This window comes from Salvelinus sp. IW2-2015, linkage group LG15 (assembly GCF_002910315.2).
Source record: "Salvelinus sp. IW2-2015 linkage group LG15, ASM291031v2, whole genome shotgun sequence".
Taxonomy (NCBI): domain Eukaryota; kingdom Metazoa; phylum Chordata; class Actinopteri; order Salmoniformes; family Salmonidae; genus Salvelinus; species Salvelinus sp. IW2-2015.
Window position 1 is genome coordinate 51,899,717 of NC_036855.1, and position 13,323 is coordinate 51,913,039.

At 40.9% G+C, this 13,323-nt stretch overlaps 1 protein-coding gene across 1 annotated transcript; it reads left to right on the forward strand.

Moving 5' to 3' along the window:
* Positions 1–14: 14 nt before the first annotated feature.
* Positions 15–4,390, forward strand: fgf19 (fibroblast growth factor 19). Its single transcript, XM_024002803.2, has 3 exons — positions 15–534; positions 1,343–1,446; positions 1,884–4,390. The coding sequence occupies exons 1-3, from the start codon at positions 324–326 to the stop codon at positions 2,202–2,204; spliced, it is 636 nt and encodes a 211-aa protein (XP_023858571.1). The 5' UTR covers positions 15–323; the 3' UTR covers positions 2,205–4,390.
* Positions 4,391–13,323: the final 8,933 nt, after the last annotated feature.

Below are 13,323 nucleotides of genomic sequence, written 5' to 3' on the forward strand. Positions count from 1 at the left end.
TGATCAATTAATTCTAATACTCTATGATCATCAATGTTTTGACGTTGATAACTTAAAGGGCTAACTGCTCTTATAAATCCTTGGTCGTGGCGTGGGCCACCAGTCACCTATGATTTTGTTGGATGTTGAGAAAGTGTGTCATGTTGTTCCCAGAATTGGCTTTGGGAAAAGGGTTATCGATCGTACTGATAAGCAGCACATTTAAAAAGGCTGGGACGTTGTCTTACTAGAAAATAACGACAGATACAAAGAAGGGAGACGGCCTGGGATAACAGACAGAGAAAAAGCATCAGAAAATAGAATTTGATATAGTCAAGAGAAAAATGACACTTGCAGTTACTGCAGTATGCATGGTCAGCGTGTTTTTTGCTGTTGGGGTTTTTTGTCTGCCACTGCCAGACTCGGGGCCTCATATAGCCAACGGATGGGGTCAGACGGTCCGGCTCAGACATCTGTATGCGGCCAAACACGGATTGCACTTGCTAATCAACGAGAATGGCAAGGTGCACGGATCTCCTGAGCAGAGCTCTTACAGTAAGTAGGCTACCACTATAAATAGAGCAGCGATGAAAAAGTAGTATTTTGTTGAGACATAGAGACCCTATTAACTTTGCCATCTTTGAATATCACTGGCAAGGTCATTCACAATATTTATTGGAGACTGCATAACCAGAACTCATATTCTGGATAGGTTGTTTTGCTGAAAGAGGTGGTGAACATTTGGTTGAGCATCGTATTGGCATCCTTTGAGAAAGTAATTTGAAAACGTGTCAGTATGAATTAGACATTTGTGGATTATAAAATGGTAACTCTATTAGGTTGTTCACTATACTTACATACATCAGAGATATGCCTAATATTAAATGAATTTAGAAATTGTGTAAACCTGTCTAAACTCCAAAAATTAATATCCACTTATAACTGCGCTTACTGCAGCAAAAAAAGGCAATTTTGAAAGCATGGTTTGATCAGGAGGCTCACTTGAACACTCTGTGGATCTACAACTTGTTATCTCCTGGAGGGATCCACCGCTAGAATCAACAGAGCTAAAGCCACCACAATATCCACCTGGTTCTCCGCCATCTCCTTCATAACATCCAAAATAAGGAGAGGAGTCAGCTCATGTCCAAATACTGAACTTTTCCCATTTCATCCCAAATTTGAGATATTATTCTGATTAGGCACAATATAAACCTGTGTTTTATGTTTTGTCTTATCACGTGTTGTGGTTGTCTATTGGTATGACTTTATGTATTTCTGTCACTGTTTTATTATTATTTTGAAATATTTCATCAAAATAAATTGTAAAAAGTCAACTGAATGACCTGTTGTGTTGATACAGGTTTGGTGGAAATCCGACCTGTAGACACGGGCTGTGTCGCAATCAAAGGAGTAGCAGCCTCGCAGTATCTCTGCATGGAAGGGAATGGAAGACTGTATGCATCGGTAAGAGCACTCACATTTGCCTTTTGATTGTAACATTTATTTAACGTTCACATTGATTGAACAATTTCAGATGCAGCTCCGATTTGTGAATAACAGCAATTCACAGTTTGGAGTTGCATAAAATGTTACATTACATTTCCATACCAGATTTAAAATACATTTGTCAAATACTGAGAAATATATGGTTTACTATAGGTTATATGTCCCTGCAGCAACCTTTGTCCACTGGTAGGGTGTAGTTAAAACCTCATTGGAAAGGAACAGGAACAACAACCTTGGCCTCTACTGACTCTGTGTACCCTATGCAAATAGCTCTCGAAGAACTCCTGGCAGGAGTCAGTCAGGAGGACACACTTTGATGAAGAGGTTCTGACAAATAGCCTATGTGTGTCACTCCATATTCARTAAACCTTATTTTCTCCCTCATCTTCCCACAGAAAACCTATATGAAAGATGACTGCTCCTTCAAGGAAAACATCCTCCCAGACGGCTACAATATTTATGTCTCTGACAAGCATGGGACCCTGGTGAGCCTGGGTGGCAGCAGGCAGAGGCTCCAGGGGCGAGACAGAGGCATTCCTGCACTGTCCCAGTTTCTACCAAGGGTGAGCACCCTGCCCCTGGATATAACAACAGATTTGGAGTTGTCAGCCCACCCTGAGCAAGGCCCTCAGTCAGGCCTGGACATAGACACTATGGATGCCTTTGGGAAACTTTCCCAGATCTCGATCCAAAGCCCAAGTTTCAATAAGAGATGAGCAACTGATGGTGCTAACATGCAATCTATACTAAGAAGCATCTACATCTACAAGGTGTCTCCAAACTCAAAATTTGTTTTTGGCACATGACATTATACACCACTCCAAACATACAGGCCCAAGAAGAACCGGATTGAAATCAATTGTAGTATTTATTTCATTATAATTTTTTAAAACTTTACTTTTAGCCATATTATTTAATGAAAATACTTGATCCATGTATTTTGAAAAACTAATATGGGGCTCTGTATGCACTTTGTCTACATTTTTTCGGAAGTTTACATACACTTATGTTGGAGTCATTAAAACTAGTTTTTCAACCACTCCACAAATTTCTTGTTAACAAACTATAGTTTTGGCAAGTCGGTTAGGATATCTACTTTGTGCATGACACAAGTAATTTTTCCAACAATTGTTTACAGAAATATAATTTCACTTATAATTCACTATCACAATAACAGTGGGTCAGAAGTGTACATACACTAAGTTGACTGTACCTTTAAACAGCTTGGAAAATTCCAGACAACTATGTCATGGCTTTAGAAGCTTCTGATAGGATAATTTACATAGTTTCAGCCAATTGGAGGTGTACCTGTGGATGTATTTCAAGGCCTACCTTCAAACTCAGTGCCTCTTGCTTGACATCAWGGGAAAATCAAAAGAAATCAGCCAAGACCTCAGAAAAAAAATTGTAGACCTCCACAAGTCTGGTTCATCGTTGGGAGCAATTTCCAAACGCCTGAAGGTACCACATTCGTTTGTACAAACAATAGTATGCAAGTATAAACACCATGGGACCACGCAGCCGTCATACCAATCAGGAAGGAGACGCGTTCTGTCTCCTAGAGATGAACATACTTTGGTTTGAAAAGTGCAAATCAATCCCAGAACAACAGCAAAGGACCTTGTGAAGATGCTGGAGGAAACAGGTACAAAAGTATCTATATCCACAGTAAACGAGTCCTATATCGACATAACCTGAAAGGCCGCTCAGCAAGGGAGAAGCCACTTCTCCAAAACCGCCATAAAAAAAGCCAGACTATGGTTTGCAACTGCACATGGGGGCAAAGATCGTCGTTTTTGGAGAAATGTCCTCTGGTCTGATGAAACAAAAATAGAACTGTTTGGCCATAATGACCATAGTTATGTTTGGAGGGAAAAGGGGGAGGCTTGCAAGCCGAAGAACACCATCCCAACCATGAAGCACGTGGGTGGCAGCATCATGTTGTAGGGGTGCTTTGCTGCAGGAGGGACTGGTGCACTTCACAAAATAGATGGCATCATAAGGTAGGGAAATTATGTGGACATATTGAAGCAACATCTCAAGACATCAGTCAGGAAGTTAAAGCTTGGTCGCAAATGGGTCTTCCAAATGGACATTGACCCCAAGCATACTTCCAAAGTTGTGGCAAAATTGCTAAAGGACAACAAAGTCAATGTATTGGAGTGGCCATCACAAAGCCCTGACCTCAATCCTATAGAAAATTTGTGGGCAGAACTGAAAAAGCGCGTAAGAGCAAGGAGGCCTATAAACCTGATTCAGTTACATCAGCTCTGTCAGGAGGAATGGGCCAAAATTCACCCAACCTATTGTGGGAAGCTTGTGGAAGGCTACCCAAAACGTTTGACCCAAGTTAAACAATTTAAAGGCAAAGCTACCAAATACTAATTGAGTGTATGTAAACTTCTGACCCACTGCGAATGTGATGAAAGAAATAGAAGCTGAAATAAATCATTCTTTCTACTATTATTCTGACATTTTACATTCTTAAAATAAAGTGGTGATCCTAACTGACCTAAGACAGGGACTTTTTACTAGGATTTAAAGGAATTTAAATGTATTTGGCTGAGGTGTATGTAAACTTCCGACTTCAATTGTATTTGTAAATACTTATGTATTTGTACAGCTTTTTAAAAAAATAATTAGGCCTTCATTTTAACTCATATGTGTTTGCATTTACATTTTCAAATGTACTAAAGACACCATGTGAAATAATTTGTCCAAATGTGTAATTGGTGTCACCTCATTGTTGGCACCCCGTGTTATTGGAATGCATTTTGATCATTCAATCAGTCATCAGATCTAGAAAGCCATATTGATGATTCGTTTCTCACAGCAGTTTTTGGTTCAACAAGACTAACACATGCAAAAGAAGGTGTTTATTATTGGCACACAATGTAGTAAATTCTAGCACATTGAACATTTTCGAAGTCGCACAGTTCTTTATCAGTTTTGGAACTCTAACAAACATCATTATCATCCATTCCTCTTGCACGCTCTTGAGTTTGTCCAGAGTAGCTTTGATGATTCAGTGTTTGGGCTTATTGTATACTGAAACGACTATCATTCATACAACAGTATCACAGATGTAATCTGTGATAGTATTTTATTATGATTATTTCCAATATGAGTTGTCACAGGGGCTTGTTTGTGCATTTTACATTTTAGTAATTTAGCAGACACTCTTTTCCAGAGTGTCTTACAGTTAGTGCATTCATCTTAAGATAGATAGGTGGGACAACCACATATCACAGGCTAGTAAGTACATTTTTCCTCTATACAATAGCTATCAGCAAAGTCAAACATTGGTTTCCTTACCCTGTAAATCAAATCAAAACAACATTTTATATGTCACATGCGCTGAATACAACAAGTGTATTTTAATTTTATTCAACCTTTATTTAACTAGGCAAGTCAAAAAATAAAATAAAATAAAAAATTCTTAGTTAAAATGACAGCCTACCCCGGCCAAACCCTAACCCGGACGACGCTGGGCCAATTGTGCGCCACCCTATGGGACTCCCAATCACGGCCGTTTGTGATACAGCCTGGAATCGAACCAAGGTGTGTAGGGACGCCTCTAGCACGGAGATGCAGTGCCTTAGACCGCTGCCCCACTCGGTAGACCTTACCTTGAAATGCTTACTTACAAGCCCTTAACCAACAATGCAGTTTAAGAAAACAGAGTTCAGGAAATATTTACTAAATAAACTAAAGTAAAAAAAGTAACACAATAAAATAACAATAACGAGGCTATACACAGGTGGTACCGGTACTGAGTCAATTACCTCACAGGTTAGGTGAGGTAATTTGTACATGTAGGCAGGGGTAAAGTGACTATGCATAGATAATAAACAGCGAGTAGCAGCAGGGGGGGGGGGGGGGGGGGGTCAATGCAAATAGTCCGGGTGGCCATTTGATTAATTGTTCAGCAGTCTTATGGCTTGGGGGTAGAAGCTGTTAAGGAGCCTCTTGGACCTAGACTTGGCGCTCCAGTACCGCTTGCCGTGCAGTAGCAGGGAGAACAGTTTATGACTTGGGTAACAGGAGTCTTTGACAATTTTTGGGACCTTCCTTTGACACTGCCTAGTCGAGGTCCTGGATAGCAGGAAGCTTGGCCCCAGTGATGTACTGGGCCATATGCACAGCCCTCTGTAGCGCCTTATGTTCAGATGCCGAGCAATTGCCATACCAGGCGGTGATGTAACCGGTCAGGATGCTCTCGATGGTGCAGCAGTATAACTTTTTGAGGATCTGAGGACCCATGCCAAATCTTTTCAGTCTCCTGAGGGGGAATGGACCATGGTAGTTTGTTGATGATGTGGACACCAAGGAACTTGAAGCTCTCGACCCGCTCCACTACAGCCCCATCGATGTGAATGGGGGCGTGTTCGGCCCTCCTTGTCCTGTAGTCCACGATCAGCTCCTTATGTCTTGATCACGTTGAGGGAGAGGTTGTTGTCCTGGCACCACACGGCCAGGTCTCTGACCTCTTCCCTATAGGCTGTCTCGTTGTTGTCGGTGATCTGGCCTACCAATGTTGTATCATCGGCAAACTTAATGATGGTGTTGGAGTTGTGCCTGGCCATGCAGTCATGAGTAAACAGGGTGTACAGGAGGGGACTGAGCAGGCACCCCTGAGGGGCCCCTGTGTTGAGGATCTACGTGGCAGATGTTGTTGCCTACCCTTACCACCTGGGGGCGGCCCATCAGGAAGTCCAGGATCCAGTTGCAGAGGGTGGTGTTTAGTCCCAGGGTCCTTAGCTTAGTGATGAGCTTTGTGGGCACTATGGTGTTGAACGCTGAGCTGTAGTCGATGAACAGCATTTTCACATAGGTGTTCCTTTTGTCCAGGTGGGAAAGGGCAGTGTGMAGTGTAATTGAGATTGTGTCATGTGTGAATTTGTTGGGGCGGTATGTAAATTGGAGTGGGTCTAGGGTTTCCAGGKTGATGGTGTTTATGTGAGCCATGAACAGCCTTTCAAAGCACTTCATGGCTACCAACATGAGTGCTACGGAGCGGTAGTCATTTAGGCAGGTTACCTTGGCGTTCTTGGGCACAGGGAACGCCAAGGTAGCTGGTCTGCTTGAAACATGTAGGTATTACAGACTCAGTCAGGGAGAGGTTGAAAATGTTAGTGAAGACACTTGCCAGTTGGTCCGCGCATGCTCTGAGTACACATCCTGGTAATCCGTCTGGCCCTGCAGCCTTGTGAATGTTGCCCTGTTTAAAGGTCTTGCTCACATCGGCAACGGACAGCGTGATCACACAGTCGTCTGGAACAGCTGATGTTCTCATGCATGCTTCAGTGTTGCTTGCCTTGAAGCGAGCATAAAAGGCATTTAGCCCATCTGGTAGGCTAGTGTCACTGGGCAGCTCGCGGCTGGGTTTCCCTTTGTAGCTCGTAATAGTTTTCAAGCCCTGCCACAGCCAAGAGACCATAAGTGGCAGAACGGAGTGCTCGGGTTGGGGTGTAGGGTTTGCGCATAGCCTGAAGGTAGGGTTGGGGCACTAGTCTACTAAAGATATAACACATTAAATATACCGCCATAGGGAAAGTACTAGGCCAGTATAATAACTGATAGGCCTACCCATGCATGGACAGAAATTCAGCGAATGCTAATCCTGTTATTTAAAGAAAAATGTTTTGTCATTCATATAAGCAAAAATGTTTGTTTGTTTTCTATATTTTCAAGCCGCTTTCATCTCCTGGTAGGCCTTTTTAGGGTAAAGAAAATGTGGACTTCCCTTGCACTCAGTGGTGGAAAAAGTACTAAATTGTCATACTTGAGTAAAAGTAAAGATACCTTAATAGAAAATGACTCAAGTAAAAGTGAAAGTCACCCAGTAAAATACTACCTGAGTAAAAGCCTAAAAGTATTTGGTTTTAAATATACTTAAGCATCAAAAGTAAATGGAATTGCTCAAATGTACTTAAGTATCAAAAGTAAAAGTATAAATCAGACGGCACAATTTTATTGTATTTTTTTATTGACGGATAGCCAGGGGCACACTCCAACACACAGACATCATTTACAAAATAAGCATGTGTGTTTAATGAATCTGCCACATCAGAGGCAGTAGGGATGACCAGGGATGTGTCCTTGATAAGTGTGTGATTTGGACCATTTTCCTGTCAAAATGTAACGACTACTTTTGGGTGTCAGGGAAAATGTATGGAGTAAAAAGTACATAATTATCTTTAGGAATGTAGTGAAGTAAAAGTTGACCAAAATAAATCTAAATAGTAAAGTAAAGTACAGATTCCCCAAAACACTACTTAAGTAGTACTCTAAAGTATTTTTACTTAATTACTTTACAGCACTGCTTGCACTGGGTGCTGCTAGAGCACTATAGTCATTGAGATACATCCACTGGCTGTTAATTCAGTGGCAATGTTCATGGTGTTAGTCGTCATGTTCATTGCGAGATGTGACAATATAGCTCTAAATGTAATGTTTATTTTCAACTCTAGCATCTCTTTACTGATTTTAACTGTAACCTTGGCTCCAACAAACTCCAACTTAGTAGAGTGCAGTGATGTGCGAGCTAACTGTTGGGCTATCCAAAGCAATATTGTAGCCACAAATTGATGTTTGCAGAAGTGAGAGCTGTTGGCTAGGCTAGATAGCTAACCAAGTCATCTTTTTAACAGCCGATACTCTTTTAATACTCTTTGAAAATGGCCCACAAAAGTGAAGAGGCTGAACACGGCCTTGCTCTAGTTTATTTAGCTAGCTAGCATGATGCCTGTCTGTTTATAGTTCACTGGTTAGCTAGCTAGAGTTGTAGCAATGTTCTGTGATTACGTATGAGTTTTCAGGTTCCATGTAGAGGGGTACCGCAAGGGGTTCGATGAAGGCACGCGACAAGGAATGATTGATGGTCGGAAACATAGAGCATCACATGGCGCCAAGCTTTCAACGGAGGCAAGTTGAGCATCACTCAGCCAGGGTCATGTCTATATTGACGTCAAAAGTTTCTATTTTTTGCACTTGAGCTAAACCTAACCTGCTACGTTAATTAACCTAACCTACTGCGTAAGTTCTAACATGCTACAACAAGTAAATTCTGACAAACTGTAAACCATCTAGTCAAAGATATTAAGGGGATAGTTTACCCAAATTACAAAATTACACATTGGTTTCCTTACCCTGTAAGCAGTCTGTGAACATGGTATGACAGCAATTCATGCTTTGGTTTAGTTTTGCTGGCACTGTTTCCACATGCTAACGTTTTAGCATTTGTCACAAATCCCAATCATCATGTGACTGATATTGTAATTTTTCGCACATCATGTTCAAATCATCCAAAAGTATCTAAAATGGATTGTGAAGCTCAACAAAATCACTTAAGATGATTTGAACTTGATGCACAACAAATGCTAACATCGGTCCCATGACTTGAATGGGATTTATGCCACAAATTAACATGTGGAAACAGTGCCAGAGAAACTAAATCTAAGCATGAATTGCTGTCATACCTTGTCCATAGACTGCTTACAGGGCAAGGAAACCCAAATTACATTTTATAATTTGGGTGAACTATCCCTTTAAAAATATCACCTAGTCAGACCATTTTTACTGTTCCAGCTGCCTGATAGATGTTATTAGGTAGGTAATGCTAAACGTAGCACAGATAATTGTCGACTAACCTTTACTTACACAATTTCCAACTTTGAAGGCAACACATTTCTAAACTTCCATGTACAGTTGTAGGGGTTAATTTGCATTTAGAACGTTATTAAATTAAATCCTTTTTTGCTCCATGAAGTAATCCAACATTGTGTACGCAGCCATCTTGTCTATTTCAAATCTTCTCTCATTGATTGAGACAGATTAGTGTCATCATGACATGCAGCACTTTTGGATGGGCACCCACCGGTCTCAATCTATGAGGGGGTCCATTAATTTCGCCTKCTGGTTATGAGCCAGATGTCCCACTCTGTTAGATGCCGAAGTCAGTTTAAAACAAAAGTGACGTAATTAAACTTGTGTAGTAATTAGTAGGATTCTGTGTTTTCCCAAAGAAAWGTGATTGATTTTGATAAAYAATGTTTTTCTGCCTTCCCAATGAAAACTACTTTTAAAATTCAAAAATGTATTTTATGGAAAAGAGATGTTGTATGTTTCTGGATGATGCACCATGCTGTCTTGTTGACAACATGACTGAGCAGCACAGATTACTGTTCGATTTGAGAAGGGCGCGCCTCCCTCCCCGCTTTCTCCCAAATGACGTGACGTGCCATTACCCGGTWTAACCCGGGCCAGCATAAAATAACTCTCTCAAGGAGAGAAGTTTTTAAATATACAAAATGGTGTCGTACACATTGTTTGATTACTTCCTGGAGCAAAACATTTATTTAACTTAATAACGGAGCATTTTCTAAATTCAAACAAACTCCCTATAACTAGACATGAAAGTTTAGAAGACATTTGTTGTCTTCCTAGTCGGGAATTGAGGAAGTAGCCTATCGCCAGGTAAAGGTTGATTGAAAGTTCTCTGTGCTATGCTTATCATGACCTAACTAATAACSTCTACAGTGCCTTGCAAAAGTATTCACCCCCATTGGCGTTTTTCCTATTTTGCTGCATTGCAACCTGGAATTTAAATAGATTTTTATTTGGATTTCATGTAATGGACATACACAAAATAATCCAAATTGGTGAAGTGAAATGAAAAATAACTTGTTTAAAAAAATTATAAAAAATAAAAAACGGAAAAGTGGTGCATACATATGTATTCACCCCCTTTGATATTAAGCCCCTAAATAAGATCTGGTGCAACCAATTACCTTCAGAAGTCACATAATTAATTAAATAATGTCCACCGGTGTGCAATCTAAGTGTCATATGATCTGTCACATGATCTCAGTATATATTCACCTGTTCTGAAAGGCCCCAGAGTCTGCAAAACCACTAAGCAAGGGGCACCACCAAGCAATTGGCACCATGAAGACCAAGGATCTCTCCAAACAGGTCAGGGACAAAGTTGTGGAGAAGTACTCAGGGTTCAGGTTTGGGTTAGGGTTGGGTTATAAAAAAAATATCAAAAACTTTGAACATCCCACGGAGCACCATTAAATCCATTATAATTTTTTTTTAAGAATATGGCACCAACAAACCTTCCAACCAAAACTCACGGACCAGGCAAGAAGGGCATTAATCAGAGAGGCAACAAAGAGACCAAAGATAACCCTGAAGGAGCTGCAAAGCTCCACAGCGGAGATTGGAGTATCTGTCCGTAGGACCACTTTAAGTCGTACACTCCACAGAGCTGGGCTTTACGGAAGAGTGGCCAGAAAAAAAGCCATTGTTTAAAGAAAAAATAAGCAAACACGTTTGGTGTTCGCCAAAAAGCATGTGGGAGACTCCCCAAATGTATGGAAGAAGGTACTCTGGTCAGATGAGCTTTTTGCCCATCAAGGAAAACGSTATGTCTGGCACAAACCCAACACCTCTCATCACCCCGAGAACACCATCCCCACAGTGAAGCATGGTGGTGGCAGCATTATGCTGTGGGGATGTTTTTTTTGGGAGGGACTGGGAAACTGGTCAGAATTGAAGAAATGATGGATGGTGCTAAATACAGGGAAATTCTTGAGGGAAACCTGTTTCAGTCTTCCAGAGATTTGAGACTGGGACGGAGGTTCACCTTCCAGCAGGACAATGACCCTAAGCATACTGCTAAAGCAACACTCAAGGGGTTTAACGGGAAACATTTAAATGTCTTGGAATGGCCTAGTRAAAGCCCAGACCTCAATCCAATTGACAATCTGTTGTATGACTTAAAGATTGCTGTATACCAGCAAAKCCATCCAACTTGAAGGAGCTGGGGCAGTTTTGCCTTTGAAGAATGGGCAAAAATCCCAGTGGCTAGATGTGCCAAGCTTATAGAGACATATCCCAAGAGACTTGCAGCTGTCATTGCTGCAAAAGGTGGCTCTACAAAGTATTGACTTTGGGGGTGTGAATAGTTATGCACGATCAAGTTTTCTGTTTGTTTCACAAGAAAAAATATTTTGCATCTTCAAAGTGGTAGGCATGTTGTGTAAATCAAATGATACAAACCCCCCAAAAGCATATTTTAATTCCAGGTTGTAAGGCAACAAAATAGGAAAAGTGAATACTTTCGCAAGGTACTGTATCATCCAGCTGGAACAGTAATAATCGTCTGACTAGCCACTATTTTTGAATAGCTATTCAAAACCCCAGGGCAGGCATGGCAAGCCAGTGTTGTTACAGCAGCTGATTTGTTACTCAGCTATAGTCATACATATGATGTTGTTACATGCACATTACATATACAGTATAGGCTTACTGGTTTGTTAAATAGGTGTGATTTGAGTTTCACAACTAATTTCTCCCCAACTACAGATAACTTTCTAAACTACACTCACCTCTTTTTATAGGTTTCCTTCTATTATGGATTTGGAATCACTTGGAAATGCCTTCTTCAAAACAACACAGATGTGAAAGCCAGGTTTGACCTCTCATCTGCAGTAATAAAATGCCTATAGCTTATCTACTCATCGGTCACTTGTTCCTGTTGACTTTCATTCAAATAATATGATCTTCAGTTTGTCTATTTTATGTTTCAGAAAAAGGCTGAAAGCCTTGGAATCTCCTCTTGGGTTGATTCTGAAGTTCCCCCATGAAGAACCTCAATATGAAAATCTACAGGAAGACATGGAGAAMGTTCGGGCCAAGTTTAGACTGGTAGGACTATCTCACTGAAACCACATGTCAATTGTGTGAAGAAGCTCTTAGAAACCAACGAATGGTTAACTCAACTGTTTTTCAATGTAAGTTTCATGGCCTTTAGATTATCCATGACTTAAACTGGCCACTGGTTAGCAGTGTTTTCCATGCTCTGATTTTGATGTCTAAACTAATGTCTACTGAGAAAGTAGGTACTGATCTTTAGCTCCGCTTAATCCCTTTCACCTTCAGGTCTGCTCTCTGTTAAACGTGCCAACAGACTTCAGTGATTATGTGAAGTCTGGGGGGATATCCTTCTGAAGGGAACTGGCAACCCTCAGCTTGAGGATCTGAAGGGGTTCCTTGAATGCAACCTTTCCTGTGAAGCATTGTGGCTCTGAAGACGAGAAGATAGGAGAACAGGTGAGGAGGAGGAACCTGGAGTTGGGCCTGCTCTTATGTAAACAGGAAGTCCTGAGTTGGTCTGTAGTGTAGTTAACTGACTTTTCAGGGTGGAGTATAAAGTATGCTATCAGTTGGTACTATGAAGAATTGGTGTTTTCGAATGACAAAGGTTACGATATCAATTGGTGGGCCATCAGTCTAGTTTTGAAATATGGTGTGCCACTGAGGACACAAAGTGAACTGCAAGTGCTACATAGGCCTAACTGGTGTTATATAGACCAGGGTTTCCCAAATTCTGTCCTTGGGACCCCAAGGGGTGCACGTTTTTTTTTTTTTGCCCTAGCACTACACAGCTGATAAAAATAATCAATTTATCATCAAGCTTCGATAATTTGAATCAGCTGTGGTGTTAGGGCAAAAAACAGAATGGTCACGTCTTGGGGTCCTCGGCTGATATAGTCCTGGATGTTTAGTGCTTTGTCTGGGTGGTAAGAGAGCTGAGTTTCCTCAATTCTTTTGTAATTCTAAGGATTCTATATAAAAAGGAGTGAATATAAAAAAAATCTACACAAGGTTCCAAATGGAACCAATAAGGGTTCTATCGCTTGCTTCATATATATACAGTAACACCCCTAAAAGTTCTATACAGAACCCCAATGAACACTTTTTTTCTAATAATGTAGATCAATTCTGAGGGACCTCCTGGTTGAGAATGAGTGCTGTGAGATTGCT